The 18,847-nt window shown below is 46.2% G+C and overlaps 1 protein-coding gene across 15 annotated transcripts in view; it reads right to left on the bottom strand.

Annotated features, from left to right (window-relative positions):
- The window catches only part of TPM3 (tropomyosin 3), a 34,412-nt gene extending 17,171 nt beyond the window's left edge, over positions 1–17,241 (bottom strand). Inside the window, exons 1-3 of one of the 15 annotated variants that reach the window (XM_074389933.1) lie at positions 16,953–17,241; positions 16,253–16,378; positions 1,842–1,975 (exon numbers count right to left, since the gene is read on the bottom strand). In XM_074389933.1, the coding sequence (XP_074246034.1) occupies positions 1,842–1,975; positions 16,253–16,378; positions 16,953–17,069 (377 nt within the window). In that variant the 5' untranslated portion in view covers positions 17,070–17,241. Of the gene's footprint in view, positions 1–1,841; positions 1,976–8,763; positions 8,998–16,252; positions 16,379–16,952 lie in introns of those variants that run through there. The other 14 variants (XM_074389937.1, XM_010329611.3, XM_074389936.1 and 11 more) reach the window with 14 other exon arrangements.
- Positions 17,242–18,847: the final 1,606 nt, after the last annotated feature.

Below are 18,847 nucleotides of genomic sequence, written 5' to 3'. Positions count from 1 at the left end.
GCACTCCAGCCTGGGTAACAAGAGCGAAACTCCGTCTCAAAAAAAAAAAAAAAAAAAAAATATATATATATATATATATACACACACATATACACAAAAAAATCCCACCCCAGCTTCCCTAAGTAATCATAAACTACACAGTTCCGCAACTTGTTCTCCTCACACTCTTCCCTGCCCCCCACCCCGTATTTGGCATGCAGCTATCCTTTCTTTTTTTTTTTTTTTTTTTTTTTTTTTGAGGAAGGCTCATTACAATCTCCACCTCTTGAGTTCAAGTGATTCTTGTGCCTCAGCCTCCTGAGTAGCTGAGATTACAGGCGTGTGCCACCATGCCTGGCTAATTTTTGTACATTTAGTAGAGATGGGGTTTTGCTGTGTTGGCCAGGCTGGTCTTGAACTCCTGGCCTCAAGTGATCGCCGAACTCAGCCTCCCAAAGTGTTGGGATTACAGGTGTGAGACACTATGCCCAGTCCTCACTTTCTATAATTTGGCAATAGTATACACATAGCTGCCTCTTTCATTTTTACAGCTGCACAATGGTAATGTACCTTTAGCAGGGCACTATTGATTCTGAGAAGCCTTAGTTGTCAAACACCTCTGTTCTAATCTAACTCACATGTGGCAAGGAAATAACTGACTATTTTCAAAAAGATGAAGATGAGTTGTGAATTGGTTCAAGGTCCATGGTTCTCAACCCTAGGATCACATTAAAATTAGCTGAGGAACTTCCAGAACATCAATGCCCAGATCACTCTTGTACCTGATTCTAATGGAATTGGGATGAGATCAAAGCATCTGTAGTTTTTAACTCCCCAGTGATTCCGCCCTCACCCCTATCTATGATTTTTTTTTAATTAATTTTTTTTTTTTTACCCCCACCTATGATTCTAATAATGCAAGCAGGGTTGAGAAGGCTTACTAAAAACAGACTGCCAGGCCTCGCATCCAGAGTTTCTGATTTAGTAGATCAGGATTGGTGCTGGGAATGTGAATTTCTACCAAGTTCCCAGGTATTGCTAATGCTGCTGGTCTGAGACCTTACTTAGAGAACCTCTGTTTTAGAGGAATTAACCTCACAAATAGAAATTTATGATCCAGAAAGTGGAAGTCATACTGGTGATCCCATTTTAAGGATCATTAGGGCAATTTGTAGGGAAATACCAATTACAAAAGGGTCACAGCATCTAGGTTACCCTTACTCTGTCTTCAAGGGGAGAGAATATGCAGAACAGAAAGGAGATCCTGTATGATGGAGTTCGTATTTTATTTTTATTGATTGATTGAGTCAGGGTCTTGCTCTGTCACCCAGGAGTGCAGTAGCACAATCACAGCTTACTGCAGCACTGACTTCCTGGGCTTGAGTGATCCTCCTGCCTCAGCCTCCCAAAGTGCTAGGATTACAGGCGTGAGCCACCACACACGGCCAGAAATACGATTTAAAAAACGGGTTTATAAGGAAATCTTGATCAGAACTATTATGAACTTCTTTTTAAAATACACATTCCAGCTCAGTACAGTGGCTTACACCTGTAATCCCAGCACTTTGGGAGGCCAAGGCAGAAAGCACAGGTCAAGAGATCCTGGCCAACATGCTGAAACCCCATCTTTACTAAAAATACAAAAATTATCTGGGTGTGGTGGCACGCGCCTGTGGTCTCAGCTACTCAGGAGGCTGATGCAGAATTGCTTGAATCTGGAAGATGGAGGTTGCAGTGAGCCGAGATTGCACCACTATCCTCCAGCCTGGCAACAGAGCGAGACTCCAGCCTGGCAACAGAGCGAGACTCCATCTCAAAAAAAAAAAAAAAAAATCCACACGCCATCAAGCTTCCCTACACACCTCTCGCTCTCATCAGCAGCTTTTTCAGCTTCTTCCAGCTTTTGCAGGGCAGTGGCCAGGCGCTCCTGAGCACGGTCCAGCTCCTCTTCAACCAGCTGGATCCTACGGTTCAAGGAGGCCACCTCAGCCTCGGCCTGCATTTGAAGGAAAGAATGGAAAAGAGGAGAGGCATGGTGAAAAGAAGAACAGTAAGATCGGGATTGACTACCATAAAAATGCCAGAGTCTCACAGGGTAGAACTTGTCTTAGCTCAGCTGTTAAAAGATCTAGCAGACATAACTTTATATATATATATATATATATAATCTCCTCCCTTTCCCATCAACGAACTCCCATATGTTCCACAGGAAGAGTGTTTTAAAACTCAGTTCCTTGCCCAGCCCAATGAGTTAGTACCACCCACTTCCTGGACTCGGTTCAAATTCCTAAACATACTGGAGTCAGAAAAGAAAGCCAGTGAAGGGTTCCTTCTGCCTGAGCTCTGGCTTGGCGGTGTGTCTCGTCCTCAGTAACCTTCTAAGTGTCTCATAAAGCAGAAAAAAATAAATAAGCAGGGTTTATTAAAGAGGGAATCCTGGATTACCTATTAATTGCTGTTTAACTCAAACTGTTACTTCTCTGATCACTTTACCGTAATATATCAAAAGACTAACTAGCCAAGGGAATGTATTTTAGAATAGCCTTCAAGACTGGAAAGCAAAAGAATGGAACATTGTTGGGATACCTACTCATCATCCCTTCAACTTGAGCCCCCTACCTCTTTTTAAAGTTGGCAACAAGGAGCTGCTTCTAGCTAAAATTATCTGCTTTGACAGCATTACAAAAAAGGAAAAAAATAAAGAGAACATTTTCACCACACCCACTACCATTCCTCTGAATTTCTTAATTGTCTCCTTTCTATTCCTCCAGCCATTCCCTTAGCTAATACAGCTTAGGACAGTCTTCGTCCTGCCCTTCATCTCACAATGAAGTACAGGCTAGAGTCCAAGCAAACCCATGCTTGGATGAGTTTACTTTCCCTAGCAATGGAATAAGACAAGGAAAGCAGCAGGTAGCCTGAAGGTGGATGAATGAATTCTAAAGCAGGAAAACCTCTTTCCCTGACGGTCTCCCTGCTACCTTTACTGGTGGGAGGTACCCTGACGGCAACAATATTTAAGAATTTAATATGCCCCGCACACCACCCAGTTCAGATGCTTATCCAAGTGCCTGGTAAACATGATCTCTCTTCTATAGCCCAGATTGTGCCTGAATTCTATTACCCTGATTTCTTCCTGGCAGGCAAGAGTTGGGGCAGCCATAGAAATAGCCTGGGCCACTAGCTTCGACAAGGAAGACTATAGACCAAAAGACTCCTTTTAATAATCAAGATTGACACATACAAATATGAGAGGTTGAAGAGACTGGGAAGGGAAGCAGCGGGCTGGGGCTACAATCCAGCCATCAGGCTACAGGAAAAGAAAATCGAGAAATCAACATAAGCTGAAATTACTAAGAAACCATTTGTGTCTAACTATACTATTCAAAACACCACAAAGACAAGTATTCTCTGCTTCTGTCTCTTCCAGAGAAACAGATGTCCTCTGTGACAACACACATTTCTCCTCACAAACCCAACAAGGCCACGGATCAAGAGCAAGTCAGGAGGCTCTCAGGCAAGAACTATGAGACATTGCCAGTAAAATGACTTACCCCCCTCAAATGAAAAATGCAACTAGATTTAGAAGCAGCTCATGAAATGTAAGGCATCATTCAGCTCACCAAACTGGAGTAGAAGATAACAGGCTATGGGGCGGGGGTGTACAGTTTCCATGACAGCAAGCTGGCTCGGGCAGTTTCTCCCACAAATCAGCATATACAATAGAATTCTTAGCAAGGCTGAAAAGGGAGAGGGAGAAAACACATCTTGGTGCCCTACTAAGAGCATGAACACATGAACAAGTCTGTAGCAAAAGCAGAACCCAAGATAGGAATTCTAGCAAAAGCTTCAGAGACCCCCTGGGGGTGGGATGGGAGAGAATAGGACCTTGCCTGTCTCTTTTCTCCTGGCCCAGAGGATCAGTTCTCTTTACAATTAAACAAAAGCCTGCAGAATCAAGATCGGATACTTTGTTTAAAGGAACCAGGAAGACAAGCTGACCTTTCCCTCAAGCCAGAGTCTATGCACAATGCCTGTCCCTTTCAGGTCAAATAATACCAAGGAATATCAAGAGATTGAACAGGCCTACTTTTTGCAAACCAGGCTACCTGTGGCCCCGGGAAACGTTGAGCACTGCACTTTCCTAATCATCCTAGGTCTTAGCCTAGGATGCCAATCCAGATGTGGGTTTGGTGTTTCAGCTGATTTATCTCTGCCCAGCTGCGAGGATATACAGTAACCTGTGGTCCTCCCCTTCAGGTAATAATAGGAATCTCCACTGCCCAGGAAGCAAAGATCCTGGGTGGGGGGTGGGGAGAGGAGTAGAATGCAGCAGCAATTCAGTCACATTAGAAGATGGCTGACAACAGCTTCGGCTATCCTCCTAGGACAGCAAAGAGATTTCCCATATATGTCAACCCCTCCAGGCAAGAAATTGACAGTGTGATGGTGCTCATAGGCAGAACAGGGCCAAGGACAGAAGGGAATTAGCCTAAATCTGGTGCTCTGCCACACTGGGGTTTCTCTTTTTAGATAAAAGCCACAGAGAAAATTCAAATGAAAGAGTATTAGAAAGATAGGCTTGAGCCCTGTGAGTAAAGGACTACTTGAGTTCAGTGTGCTCACAATTGCATCTACCCAGGGAGATAATGTGTCCTTGGGGAATTTAAACTTCACCAAAGGGGAGGCAAGTTGGAAGGGAGTGGACCTATCTGCCCCAGAGTAAACAAAGGCGGAGCCTAAGCAGGGGTAAAGGGCTGTTTGCCTCTCCTCGTGTGTGTGTGTGTGTGTGTGTGTGTGTGTGTGTGTGTGTGTGTTCGTTCTAGTATGGGGGAAAGAGAAAGGTAAGCAGCAGAAAAGCAAAACAACTAAAGAAAGGTGGTAAAGCCTGTTGCTTCGTCCACCAGACCCAAGAATAGAGGAGAACCACATAATAATCAAATACTTTAACCTCTCCAGAACTAGGATCAGGATTAAGGCCAGAATCAAAATTGCTGTTCAAAGCCCACTCCCTATTATTTATTTATTTTTACTTATTTATTTTTTCTGAGACAGAGTCTCACTCTGCTGCCCAGGCTGGAGTGCAGTGGCATGATCTGATCCCAGCTCACTGCAACCTCCGCCTCCAGGGTTGAAGCAATTCTCGTGCCTCAGCTTCCCAAGTAGCTGAGGTTACATGCATGCACCACCATGCTCAGCCAATTTTTTGTATTTTTAGTAGAGACAGGGTTTCACCATGTTGGCCAAGCTGGTCTCAGACTCCTGGCCTCATGTGATCCACCCACCTTGGCCTCCCAAAGTGCTGGGATTACAGGCGTGAGCCACCCAACCCAGCCTGTTAAGCTTGTTAGACTAGAAAAAAATTTAAAAAGAGAAAAATATCAGAGACAATTAGGAGAGAGGTATTAAAAACAGATAAGGTGAAATGTATTTATAAATGGTTACAATGATAAATTTTATGTTATGTATATTTTTACCACCACTACAACAAAAGAAAAAAACAGATAAGGAGAAAGACTGCATTTAAATTTGATGTTGCCATCTGTTTCCATTTAGACAGAAGTACAAAGGAAATGCAGAACTGAAAGTGAATTTGACAAAGTGCTACATTATAAAAGACCAATTTCCAGGCCAAGAGCAGAAAGGAAAGCCCGATCCTAGAACACCAATGTCTCAGTTTTGGACTCATCTAGCTTCCCAACAAAGGTGGCTTGGATGTTCACACAAAGTAACCAGGAAAATAATTAAGTGACAGTCCCACTAACAGCATTTGATACCATCAGAGAGTGCAGTTTCCAGCTCCAGAGGAGGGAGGAGCCTGCAGAACCCACATTCCAGAATGCCTTAAGATGGTAACAGGTAGCCCAAGCACCCCACCCCCCTTCCAACAGGTGTCTCCTCCTCAGTAGGGGTTCAAAGTTCTCTAGAGCAGAAAGTCAAAAGATTAAGCTTCTTCAGGCCAGGGAGTGGAAGATAATGGTTTCATCAATATTTAACTATCACCCTACTTCCCCATTCTGAGGACTTCCTCACTAGACCTCAGCTCAAGAAGCAAATTTGGCAGGCTCTGAGTGAGAGTAGTTTTAAAAACATCACCCTAGGCAGGGCACAGTAGCTCATGCCTGTAATCTCAGCACTTTGGGAGGCTGAGGTGAGCAGATCACTTGAGGTCAGGCGTTCGAAACCAGCCTGGCCAACATGGTGAAACCCCGTCTCCACTAAAAATGAAAAAAAGAAAAAAATAGCTGGGTGTGGTGGTGGGCACCTGTAATCCCAGCTACTCGGGAAGCTGAGGCAGGAGAATCACTTGAGCCTGGGAGGTGGCGGTTACAGTGAACAGAGATCATGCAACTGCACTCCAGGCTGGACGACAGAGTGGGTCCCTAGCTCAAAAAAAAAAAAGAGGTATGATGAGGGGGCAGCAATCACCCACCTTAGAACTACTCCTAGGATGTCCATATTTAACTGTTGAGCCTATGACTCTGCAGCTCAACACATGGTCAGTTCCTCTGGCTGGCCTCTGTCTTCCCCTTTAAAGCTATCTGGTCTCCAGAACAGAGGAGATGAGAAAGTGTCACTAGTCATAGTCAACCAGCCAGTCCATCTCACTTGAATAGATAATGAGAAGCTGCTGGCAAACTGAGCAGACGAAAAATCTACCTAGTAAAAGGTGACGGAGGAAGACAACATGCTTCCATCCCAGTATCTCCATGCCCAGTTATAAAAATAAGTGAGTATTCTAACAATCTTTAAGTCTTTAACCTGGAGGGCCAGCTGTCCTCCAATTTCTATCCTTTTCTGAATCTAGCCCTCTTCCTCCCAAAAACATTCTCAGTTATTTCCCAGAGGAGCAGCCAAAAAGAAAACCAAAAACAAAACTTACCAAGAGCAAGAATGAATAAACCACAAGAGTTTTTTCACTGGACCTTAAAGTTTAGCAAGTAAGTTACTTTACTCTCAAGAGCCTCCAAAGCTGGGCACAGTGGCTCACACCTGTAATCTCAGCACTTTGGGAGGCTGAGGCAGGCAGATCACAAGATCAGAAGTTCAAGACCAGCCTGACAAATATGGTGACACCCCGTCTCTACTAAAAATAAAATTTAAAAAAATTAGCCAGGAATGGTGGCGGGTGCCTGTAGTCCCAGCTTCTTGGGAGGCTGAGGCAGAGGATCTTCAATCCGGGAGGCAGAGGTTGCAGTGAGCTGAGACTGTGCCACTGCACTCCAGTCCAGCCTGGGCGACAAAGTGAGACTCCATCTCAAAAAAACAAACAAACAAAAAAAAAACCCACAAAAGTCTCCAAAATCAAAGCCTCAATTCATATCAGCTCCAACTACTAGACTTCACCCTAAACCTTATGGCTTACTAATCAACCACTTCTAAACAGAAAGTCGTTTCAAGAAACTACTAGACTAGACTGTGCACAGTGGATCACGCCTGTAATCCTCCCAGCACTTTGGGAAGCCGAGGTGGGTGGATCACCTGAGGTCAGGAGTTCAAGACCAGCCTGGCCAACATGGTGAAACCCCGGCCCTACTAAAAATACAAAAAATTAGCCAGGCCTGATGGCGGGCGCCTGTAATCCCACCTACTCAGGAGGCTGAGACAGAATCGCTTGAAGCGGGGAAGTGGTGGTTGCAGTGAGCCGAAATCGTGCCATTGCACTTCAGCCTGGGCAACAGAGTGAGACTCTGTCTCAAAAAGAAAAAAAAAAATGAAAAAGAAATCACTAGAATCACCATTCATTCCACTAACATTTAATGTTCCCACTTTCAGATGAACAAATATTCCACTTGAGTCACCTGGAATTCATTATTCTGTTTCTATCAAATTGCCCAAGTAAATCAGAAACCTTGAGACTGGCACGCCATCTGATTCTCTGCCATAAACTCCCTTATCAGTTCTGCTTGGAAGAAATGTTCTTAACCAGTTCGGCTTGCACTGATCACACTTCAGCAATAAATGTCTGAATCTGGCAGAAGTTCCTGCCTTCCAGGTCATTGTGGGTAGGGCCAGGCAAGTTTGATTGGCTCCTACGTTTGCACTAACGTTGGGATAAGTACTATCCCCTACCCTGCCGTTTCACGTTGATTCAGAGAGTGGGTGTAGTGGCTGCAAGAGCACCCCGTAAGAGGAAAGGGCCCCTGGCCAGAGGATGAGAGGCGGTCCTGTGGCCTCGAGCTCCTCCAGGGAGGGAGGGCACCGCGCTTCCTCTCAGCCAACTGCTGCCTCATTTCCTGAGCAGGAGGAGGGAGCGGAAAAGCTGCCAGCAGGCCGGCCGGGGTCTCTCGGGCGGTTCCCACCCCACAACTCTCACGCTTTCATAGAAGGTTCAATACTGCCCCACCCAGAACAGAGAAGCACCCACCCACTCTAACCCCTTGGGCAGGAAACCTCAAGCAAAAGCAAAGTTCTCCCACCCTCCCATAGGGAAGTGGGGGAGGGAGAAACCGCTGAGCCCCTCCCCCGGCCGCGCCCGGAACAGAAGAACTGAATGAATGAGCTGGGGAAAAAAGAAGAGAGCCACACGCCACACCCCAAAGCCCAAACCCTGTGAGGTTCAGTTCCTTCAAAGGTCAAGCCTGCTCGCCCGAGCACTCAATTTCCCCCTCGCCCACTTGCTGCCCTACCGGAGCTGAGCCCCACCCATCCTCCATGCTCCCAACTTCATCTCCGAGCCCGCTGGCCTTCAGAGGACCGTGCTCCACGGCAAAAGGGACCTTATTCCTCTTGCCCACTACTCCGGCGCCTGCCCCTCCCTCATGCGTCTCGCCATCTCCGTACCTGTTCCCGGGCCCGCCTTTCTCCCTCAACTTCTCGCTGGAGGCGCTCAGCTCGCTCCTCTGCATCATCTGCCTGCTGCTGCAGAACCTGGATCTTGCGCTTCACCGCCTCGATGGTGGTGATCCCAGCCATGGTGCCCACCCAGCTACTGCTCGCGCTCCGGCTCCTGCCTCCTCCGCGCGGCTATGCAGCCTACTCTCACCCCTACTTCCGCCTGCTCCGCCCTGAAATACCGGAACTCACCCACCCGCCCGGATGTGACGTTCTTCTGCCGCGCCCTCCCACCGCCAGGCGGGCGGGAAGGCAGGCCACTGGAGGGAGAACCGCGGCAGGGAGCGGGGCGAGGGCGGAGCCTCCCAGATGCCCGAGGCCTTACCTTGGGCCAGTAAAGTGGGGCGGGGTTGGGACAAGGGAGGGTTACCATGGTAACTGGGCGGCGCTTCGTGGTCTAACTGCTCCTGCTAGGCTCACTGCCCACCATGGTCGGCCCCTTTGCAGGTTGTGTGCTGACCTTACACTCCCGCAATTGACCCCTCATCGCCCAAAACCGATACCCATCACCGCTCACTGTATTTGCCCCACAATATAAGCATCCTACAAGCCCCTGCTTCCACTCACCCCACGACTGACTCCAAAACCAAGCTCTAAGGAAAGCCTGAAAGACATTCTGGGCCTCGTGTTCAAAAAGCCCCACTCAGCCCCCTTTCAAAGTCGGCTCAGGTAGGTAGGTTCTCTCTCCCATCTCCTGGAAGTCAATGAATGGAACTGGCGGGGTGGAAGAGATGGGCACGTTGGCACAAATCCTCATTCTGTTTGGCATGGAATGAACTTAAGTGCTGTATTTAGAACAACAGACTTTTCCCCTGTTACTTTTTTTTTTTTTTTTTTTTGAGACGGAGTTTTGCTCTTGTTGCCCAGGCTGGAGCGCAATGGCGCGATCTCTGTTCACCGCAAGCTCCACTTCCCGGGTTCAAACGATTCTCCTGCTTCAGCCTTCCAAGTAGCTGGGATTACAGGCACGCGCCACAACGACCGGCATTTTGTATTTTTAGCAGAGACGGGGTTTCTCCATGTTTCTCTATGTTGGTCAGGCTGGTCTCCAGCTCCCGAGCTCAGGTGATCTGCCTGCCTAGGCCTCCCAAATTGCTGGGATTACAGGTCTAAGCCACGGCGCCCAAGCTTTTTTTTTTTTTTTTTTTTTTTTAAAGAGACAAGATCTCGCTCTATTGTTGGGAGTGCAGCCAGTGGCGAGATCATAGCTCACTACAGCTTCGAACTCCTGGGCTCAAGTGAGCCTCCTACCTCAGCCTCAAGAGTAGCTGGGACCACCCCGTTCGGCTCCCTGTTACTTTTGAGAGTCACTATGCACCAAATTAGCCAACCTTCCAGCCCCTCCAAACCTTGGAATGATTCAGGACTTGGTAATTTAATCACCAGTTGGGCATGGTAGCTCATGTCTGTAAGCCTAGCACTCTGGGAGGCTGAGGTGGGAAGATGGCTTGAGCCCAGGAGTTCAAAACCAGCCTGGGCAATATAGCAAGACCTCATCTCTAAAAATAAATAAATTAATCAATCATTACTTACAATTCCGTTTGTAGATAAGAAAGATATGCCCCCATTTTATGAGGAAGAAATCTTCTATTACAGACCACTGTCAGCTGGGCACGGCGACTGATGCCTGTAATCCCAGAAGTCTGGGAGACCAAGGTGAGAAGATCACCGCAGCCCAGAGTTTGAGACCACCCTGGGCAATATAGTGAGACCTTGTCTCTCCAAACAATTAAAAAAGTAGCCGAGCCGGGCGCGGTGGCTCAAGCCTGTAATCCCAGCACTTTGGGAGGCCGAGGCGGGTGGATCACGAGGTCGAGAGATCGAGACCATCCTGGTCAACATGGTGAAACCCCGTCTCTACTAAAAATACAAAAAATTAGCTGGGCATGGTGGCGCGTGCCTGTAATCCCAGCTACTCGGGAGGCTGAGGCAGGAGAATTGCCTGAACCCAGGAGGCAGAGGTTGCGGTGAGCCGAGATCGAGCCATTGCACTCCAGCCTGGGTAACAAGAGCGAAACTCCGTCTCAAAAAAAAAAAAAATACAAAAAAAAAAAAAAAAATTAGCTGGGCATGGTGGCACGTGCCTGTAATCCCAGCTACTCAGGAGGCTGAGGCAGGACAATTGCTTGAACCCAGGAGGCGGAGGTTGCGGTGAGCCGAGATCGCGCCATTGCACTCCAGCCTGGGTAACAAGAGCGAAACTCCGTCTCAAAAAAAAAAAAAAAAATTAGGACATGGAACAAGACTTACAATGAAAAGTTCTAACACCTGAAAGGAACTGTGGACAAGGCAGTTGCTGCCCTCAATGTCTAGTTCTGAGAATGCTCCCTCCAGAACCTCTATCTTCCTGTCCCTTTTTGGAAATACCGAGCAATGAGACTATTTAGAAGAAAGACCTTGAATAGACAATAATTTTCTTAATAGAGGAACCTGCACACTGATTTTTTCCCCAGAAATTAGGAAGGAAGATCAGGGTTCTGACTTGTAATAAAAACTCTACCCTGATGGACTAAGAATTTTTCTAACTTGCTTTGGAGAAATCTGATCAAGACTGTGGAAGAAGTGACACTTTGTCATCTGGGTGCTGATCAGCAGGGGGCACTATTGTACCTCCCTGTACCCTAGCAAAGAAGCAGAAGACCTCATCCTAGACAAACCAAAAGTGTTGAGAGCACCACTGCATTCCTGAGACTGGTAGATTTTAACAGATAATCTCTTGATCCAGGGAAACAAATGGACGGACTCCTGATAGCCTTTAGAGGCACAAGGGATAGCCAGCAAGGGGCCCAGTGCTATTGTTTTCCTAGTAACCAGCAATACAATATATCAACAGGTGTATATGCCCATTCTTATCCCTTCTCTCCCCATCCCTCCCACCACCTGTCCCTAAAAAAACGGTGTTATGGGCCGGGCGCGGTGGCTCAAACCTGTAATCCCAGCACTTTGGGAGGCCGAGGCGGGTGGATCACAAGGTCAAGAGATCGAGACCATCCTGGTCAACATGGTGAAACCCCGTCTCTACTAAAAATACAAAAAATTAGCTGGGCATGGTGGCGCGTGCCTGTAATCCCAGCTACTCAGGAGGCTGAGGCAGGAGAATTGCCTGAACCCAGGAGGCGGAGGTTGCGGTGAGCCGAGATCGCGCCATTGCACTCCAGCCTGGGTAACAAGAGTGAAACTCCGCCTCAAAAAAAAAAAAAAGCCGGGCGCGGTGGCTCAAGCCTGTAATCCCAGCACTTTGGGAGGCCGAGGCGGGTGGATCACAAGGTCAAGAGATCGAGACCATCCTGGTCAACATGGTGAAACCCCGTCTCTACTAAAAATACAAAAAATTAGCTGGGCATGGTGGCGCGTGCCTGTAATCCCAGCTACTCAGGAGGCTGAGGCAGGAGAATTGCCTGAACCCAGGAGGCGGAGGTTGCGGTGAGCCGAGATCGCGCCATTGCACTCCAGCCTGGGCAACAAGAGCGAAACTCTGTCTCAAAAAAAAAAAAAAAAACAAAAACAAAAAACGGTGTTGTGACTCTATATCTTAACAATGGACTCTTCTTTCCCTTTGTTTCTCCCTAAACAGTGTCTGATTTCATCTCAGATTAAAATGATCTTAGATACGGTTGCACAACAATGTGAATATACTGCTACTGAATTAGACATTTAAAAATTGTTAAAATGGTAAGTTTTATGTATGTGTATTTTACCACAACTTAGGAAAAAAGTTTACACAAACTTAGGGAGGAAAAAAACAAATGTTTGAACTCACCTTGCCATACCCTTGCCCTTTCTTTGTTCAAACAGTCCTAGCAAATCCTACACTTTTCAGAAAGGCTTCTCAGGTAACCAGAACTGCCTGTGTAAACTCCTAGTTATTGACTCCCTCCTCCCTCTCCACCGCTTATATTTGCATCAAGATAATACGCTCTGTTTACTTATTTATTAGCCTCAAGGGCAGAAGCTGAGCTGTTAATTTCCTTTGTATCGGACAGTATATTCCCTCCAAAGATGTATATATTATGCTGCTGATGACTCTAACCTTTGCTGTGTGCTTTAAACCTTGTTGCTCCTCATTCAGCACCTCTCCCAATCCTATAAACACTGTACTTTCCTTCTTTGACCCTTTGAGGCTGGAGTCATCAAACTTTTAGGGTCTTTGTGGCCAGAGAGAAAAGAAAGCCAGTAGACAATATGTACATAAATGAGCATGACTGTGTTCTGATAAAACTTTATTTACAAAACCAGGCTGTTGTAAAATTTAACCCACAGGTGGTAGTTTACTTACTCTAGCTATTTTTTTTTAATTTTTTTTTTTGAGACGGAGTTTCACTCTTGTTAACCAGGCTGGAGTACAATGGCACGATCTAGGCTCACCGCAACCTCCGCCTCCTGGGTTCAGGCAATTCTCCTGCCTCAACCTCCTGAGTAGCTGGGATTACAGGCATGCGCCACCATGCCCAGCTAATGTTTTGTATTTTTAGTAGAGACGGGGTTTCACCATGTTGACCAGGATGGTCTCGATCTCTTAACTTGGTGATCCACCCGCCTCGGACTCCCAAAGTGCTGGGATTATAGGCTTGAACCACTGCACCTGGCCTGCTTACTCTAGCTTTGAGGGAAGAAATCTTTCTTCTTGCTTCTCCTGGCCACAACCTTCCTCTCCTGTTTCTCGTTCTTATGTATATCTCTGAGGGTACTTTCTGACTTGGGAAAGCTAACAAAGCGGAGAGGGGTTGAGTGAGTACTTTTTACCCTCACTTTACATATTTAAGTGGTTTTTGGTGGATATAAATATGAAGAACCTTCTTTCAAATGAATATATTGAGTAGACCGTACCTAGATGAGGTATGCTATGCGTGTGTGTGTGTGTGTGTGTGTGTGTGTGTCTGTACATGTGTAAAACAGATTAAGACAGACAGAATTCATCCCCAGGAAATCCTTTTATATTCCTAATGATTTTGATATATTACATAGAGCCTCTAGGTCATTCTCCTTCTCATGATCTCACGTTAGACTTGTTTATTCTTTTTCTTGCTCCTGGAAACACCTCCTCAAGCCCACATACTAGTTGTTTCAGCCAATGGACAGACCCAGATTGGTGTTACCCAACTTCTCACAAAACTGTTATTAACCTGACATTGTACTAGTTTGTGAAAACTTCTGTCTTCATGCCCATATGTTAGAAACAGAGAGATCCATCCAAATATACTAGGAACCTAGGCTAGGTAATACCAACAGGCCATTCACTTGCCCAAAGCCCTGGGGGTAACCTGTGGATTTGGTAGGGTTTTTTTTGTTTTGTTTTGTTTTTTACAGTTTTCTGCTGTTAGATTTCTTTTTGAAACCTAATAGCATAAACACTAAATATGAGGATCCAAAAGCATTTATAAATGGTCCACTCTGTCTGTCCTTCTAGCTATTTTCCAAAACCAAATGTGATTTTATTTAATTAATTAATTTATTTATTTATTTATTGAGATGGGTTCTCTCTCTGTTGCCCAGGCTGGAGTGCAGTGGCATGATCTTGGCTCACTGCAACCTCCACCTCCAGAGTTCAAGCAATTCTCCTGCCTCAGCCTCCAGAGTAGCTGGGATTACAGGTGCTTGCTACCATGCCTGGCTAATTTTTATATTTTTGCTAGAGACAGGGTTTCGCCATGTTGGCCAGGCTGGTCTCAAGCTCCTGACCTTGGGTGATCTGCTTGCCTCAGCCTCCCAAAGTGCTGGGATTACAGTCATGAGCCCTTGTGCCCATCCCAAATATGATTTTAAATATTACGTGCTCCTTTTTTCCTATTAACTCAGTTCACTGAGAAACTTGTTTCCAACAATACTGGAACTTTTTTTTTATTGTTGGTAAGATTCCTATGGTACTTTTCTTCTAAAAAATTTTTCTATCTAGCCTCTCATTTATCTTTGTGGCAGACTTCAAAGTTGAAGATGAAGGAAAGTAGGGATAATATGACATGGAAAAGAGAATTTATTTTATTTTAGAATGGGAAAATTCAGCCCTAGACAAGCTGAGTCATAGAGTCAAGGTCATAGAGTAAAGTCTGGTGGTGATACCTTTGCCCCGTAAGATTCCTTCTTAGTTTCTATTATAGTCTGTCACTGTAGGGATCTCTCTGCTGCCCTATAAGTGATACTTTTTATGGCATCTCCATGGCATAAAGGCAAATGCCCACACTGGCCAAGATAAATAAACCCTTATAGGGCCAGGGTCAGTGTGACCTCCATTTCCCATTGTGAAATCCGAGCTGGTTTTGTTGGACAGTTGAGAGATGAGAAGTTCCCTATTAATACACGTATCCACATGCCAAGACTTGGACATAAAAGCTAAGAATGTGGCATGGGGGAGGAGGTAGGATAATTGATAGCATTCTGAACTTAAGAGTCCCCTCTCTTTGTTCGGGTCCTGGGAAAGAAAATTAAGTTCCTGGGCTGGTGATAGGAGGAAAATGAGACTTTTACATATTTTTTTTAAAAAACCTTTTCAGAGGGCCGGGCACGGTGGCTCAAGCCTGTAATCCCAGCACTTTGGGAGGCCGAGGCGGGTGGATCACAAGGTCGAGAGATCGAGACCATCCTGGTCAACATGGTGAAACCCTGTCTCTACTAAAAAAAATACAAAAAAATAGCTGGGCATGGTGGCACGTGCCTGTAATCCCAGCTACTCAGGAGGCTGAGGCAGGAGAATTGCCTGAACCCAGGAGGCGGAGGTTGCGGGTGAGCCGAGATCTTGCACTCCAGCCTGGGTAACAAGAGCGAAACTCCGTCTCAAAAAAAAAAAAAACCTTTTCACATGTCGGAGATGTCTTTAAGAAAGAAAATAGGCTGGGTGTGGTGGCTCACGCCTGTAATCTCAGCACTTTGGGAGACCAAGGCGGGTGGATCACCTGAGGTTAGGAGTTTAAGACCAGCCTGGCCAACATGGTGAAACCCTGTCTTTAAAAAAAAAAAAAAAAAAAAGAGGCCGGGCGCAGTGGCTCACGCCTGTAATCCCAACACTTTGGGAGGCCGAGACGGGTGGATCACGAGGTCAAGAGATCGAGACCATCCCGGTCAACGTGGTGAAACCCTGTCTCTACTAAAAATACAAAAATTAGCTGGGCATGGTGGCGCACGCCTGTAGTCCCAGCTACTCGGGAGGCTGAGGCAGGAGAATTGCTTGAACCCAGGAGACAGAGGTTGCGGTGAGCCGAGATCACGCCATTGCACTCCAGCCTGGGTAACAAGAGTGAAACTCCATCTCAAAAAAAGAAAAAAGAAAGAAAGAAAATATATGCCATTATAAGAATATACCAGCATGTAGTTATATGCAAAAATTTATGTTGGTATATATGTCTGGGTTCCGTGAAACCACAAGTGTGTTTGGCATTTTGTCATACATTAATATAAAGATCTATATGTGTAGCTTAAACCCAACCTCCATCTCTCTAATACTCACATCAGCAGCCTTCTTCTCTGCCAGCTCCAGCTTCTCCTGGGCATCCTTCAGAGCTTCAGAATACTTGTCCAGCTCATCCTCTGTCCCTTTCAGCTTCTTCTGCATGGCTGCCAGCTCATCCTCCAGCTGCAAGAGCCCAGAGAGTCACACACAAAAACACACAAACACAACAGTGCAGGGTTGGACCCTGGGCTCTTGGAGCCCTGAGTGTAGCCTCCGTGTTACCATCTCCAGAGACACCTTCTCCCCAGCCACTTCCAGCCCACTGCCTCAGGAGTTATGCTGTAGCTTGGTTTATGACTTTGTAATCTCTGAAGCTAAGATGACTAAGCCATCCTGGGTTTTCATCCAAGACCCTTGGAGAGTAAATGTCTAAAGGTGTAGATGCCCGTGATACTGAATGAAAAGAGATGCTCTTTCCCTCTAGAACTCTTACCTTTTCCTCTAGAAGTCAAGGGTTCTTCCAGAAGATGGTTCATTTCTACTTAAATTCAACAGACAAACTGTGGCTCAGAGGAGGCCACTGACTTTCCCAAGGTCACAAAGGCAGTCTTAGATACATTACATGTCCTCTTGAGGCTGGGGAGTCCATCCCACCCCAAAAACGAGCTGATACCAGTAGTCACTGTCTTTCCCATGAAAACTCTGTTCCATCTCACAGTCTTGTTCACTAGCAGATAAGACTAATGCTAGTGCCTACCTGTTTACTTCTTTCTTCTGCCTGCTTCTGCTCAGCTTCAGCTTGCTCTGCCCGATCCAGAGCATTCTCCTTGTCCAACTTCAGCATCTGCATCTTTTTCTTGATGGCCTCCATCATGAGCAGTGGCTGTTGGTAGGCTCACCTGTGAACACTGGAAAACTGGAGACTGGGGCAAGAAAGAAGGGGCTGCTGCCTGCGTGACCAGGAGGTCCCAGACTTGAGTCTTTATCTGTGCTTATAGCTCCACCTTTTGTTCCTAATATGGCCTTTCTAAAAGCTCCCTCCACCCCATCATTGTTCTCCTGGGGGAACACAGGGTGAGATGCTTTGATGGACTGACATCACCAGCAGAGAAATATCTAGGAACAGCTGAGGCTGATTTTAGACAATGGAAAGTGGGGGAGGGAAGAGGTTCTCCCTGACCCTGAAACTTTCCACTCATTCTGGGCAGCCCGATGGATGTTTTAAAAGAGCAGGAAGAGGGGAGGGAAGAACATTGAAATAGAGAAGAATACTTTGGCAATTCTAGCTTGGCAGTTTGCATGCAGAGGGTCCTGGTTGCCTTTCAGCTTCCCCTTTCACTCTTCCCCCAGACTGTGTTGGATGCTGGTCAAGCTCCATTAGTTGAGTTTTAGCTTTTGATTACTGGTATTCAAAGAGCTTGGGCAACAGGGAAGAGGGGAGGTCACTCATGATCCTTGACAATTCTCACAGATCAAATTGCTGTGCTATTTTGGGAGTCTCTAATTGGCAGGGAGACATTTGTCCTCCCCACTAAGAGCCACAAGAGTAGAGTAAGAGGGTAGGGTTGGAATCTCGAAGGCTATCCCAGAGCTTCAAGTGGGGGTGGGGGGGAGAGAAACAGGAGGGTCAGAACAATCCAGACAGGATCATGCCGTCTGTTTTCCGATAGTAATCTTAAAATAGAACTTTTGTACCCACACAGACCTGGTCTGTGTGGCTCTCTCCTCTTCTTCCCTTTTTTTCCCTTCTTAATTCTCCCCAGTGCTGCTGCCCACCACATCACCATAATTATCATTATCAGCTCTATTCTTCCGAGTTTAGTTCCAGACCATGTTTGTTCTTCCACTGGGAGCCTTGTTACTAACAGGTGGCAAAAGATACCAGTCCACTGGCACCATACACCTGAAAATATGCCAGAGGAGAGGTGGGCAGTTTTCAAGGTGACCAGATATATTGGATGAATATAAATGGCTCTAGTTAGTCATTTATGTCAAGGATAGTGAGTGTTAATGCTAAACCCCGGCAGTTGGGGAACCGAGATGCCCACCAGGCCAGTGGGTAGAGCAGAGCTGGAGTCCACTGTTGAGAGCTTCCAGTCACTACAGGCAGCTAGGCAGATAGACCATCAGCTGACTCTCAATGGAGAGAGGAGAAATCAAGTCTCTTTACACTGGAGACTAGCCAGAGATGGTTAGTCTCCAGGGAAAGGAGACTTCGTTTCCTTTAGGGGTGGGTAAGTTAATAAGGAGGAGAAAAATACAATAATAAGAAATGATAAATAAAAGAGATACGTCCCTTGTAGTATAAGGGGACAAGATATAGAAAGATTTGATCCTCAAATTCCACTCTCTCCCACTCCCACACCAGCCCTCTTAGGTTAAGACTGAAATCCATGTAGGTTACCCCTCCTGGGCTTTCGTGGGGTCCTCGAGAGAAGAGGTTCAGTAAAAGAGACAGGAGCCTCAGAGGTTGAATTATGAAAGAGGGTGGTGCTGAATCACCTGCTGCTGTAAGAATATGTTTGACATTTAGTTGGTTCCTAATTAAACAACCCAATATCAAACATATCACACAGAAGCAGGCAGGAGAGCTTTGGGGGTCATCTGCTTTCCTCCCAATTACAAAGAAAGAGCAGAGTAGGCACCAATCAT

This window comes from Saimiri boliviensis, chromosome 19 (assembly GCF_048565385.1).
Source record: "Saimiri boliviensis isolate mSaiBol1 chromosome 19, mSaiBol1.pri, whole genome shotgun sequence".
In the NCBI taxonomy this organism is placed as follows: domain Eukaryota; kingdom Metazoa; phylum Chordata; class Mammalia; order Primates; family Cebidae; genus Saimiri; species Saimiri boliviensis.
Note: the sequence above shows the minus strand (reverse complement) of the source record. Positions and strands in the feature narration are given on the sequence as shown.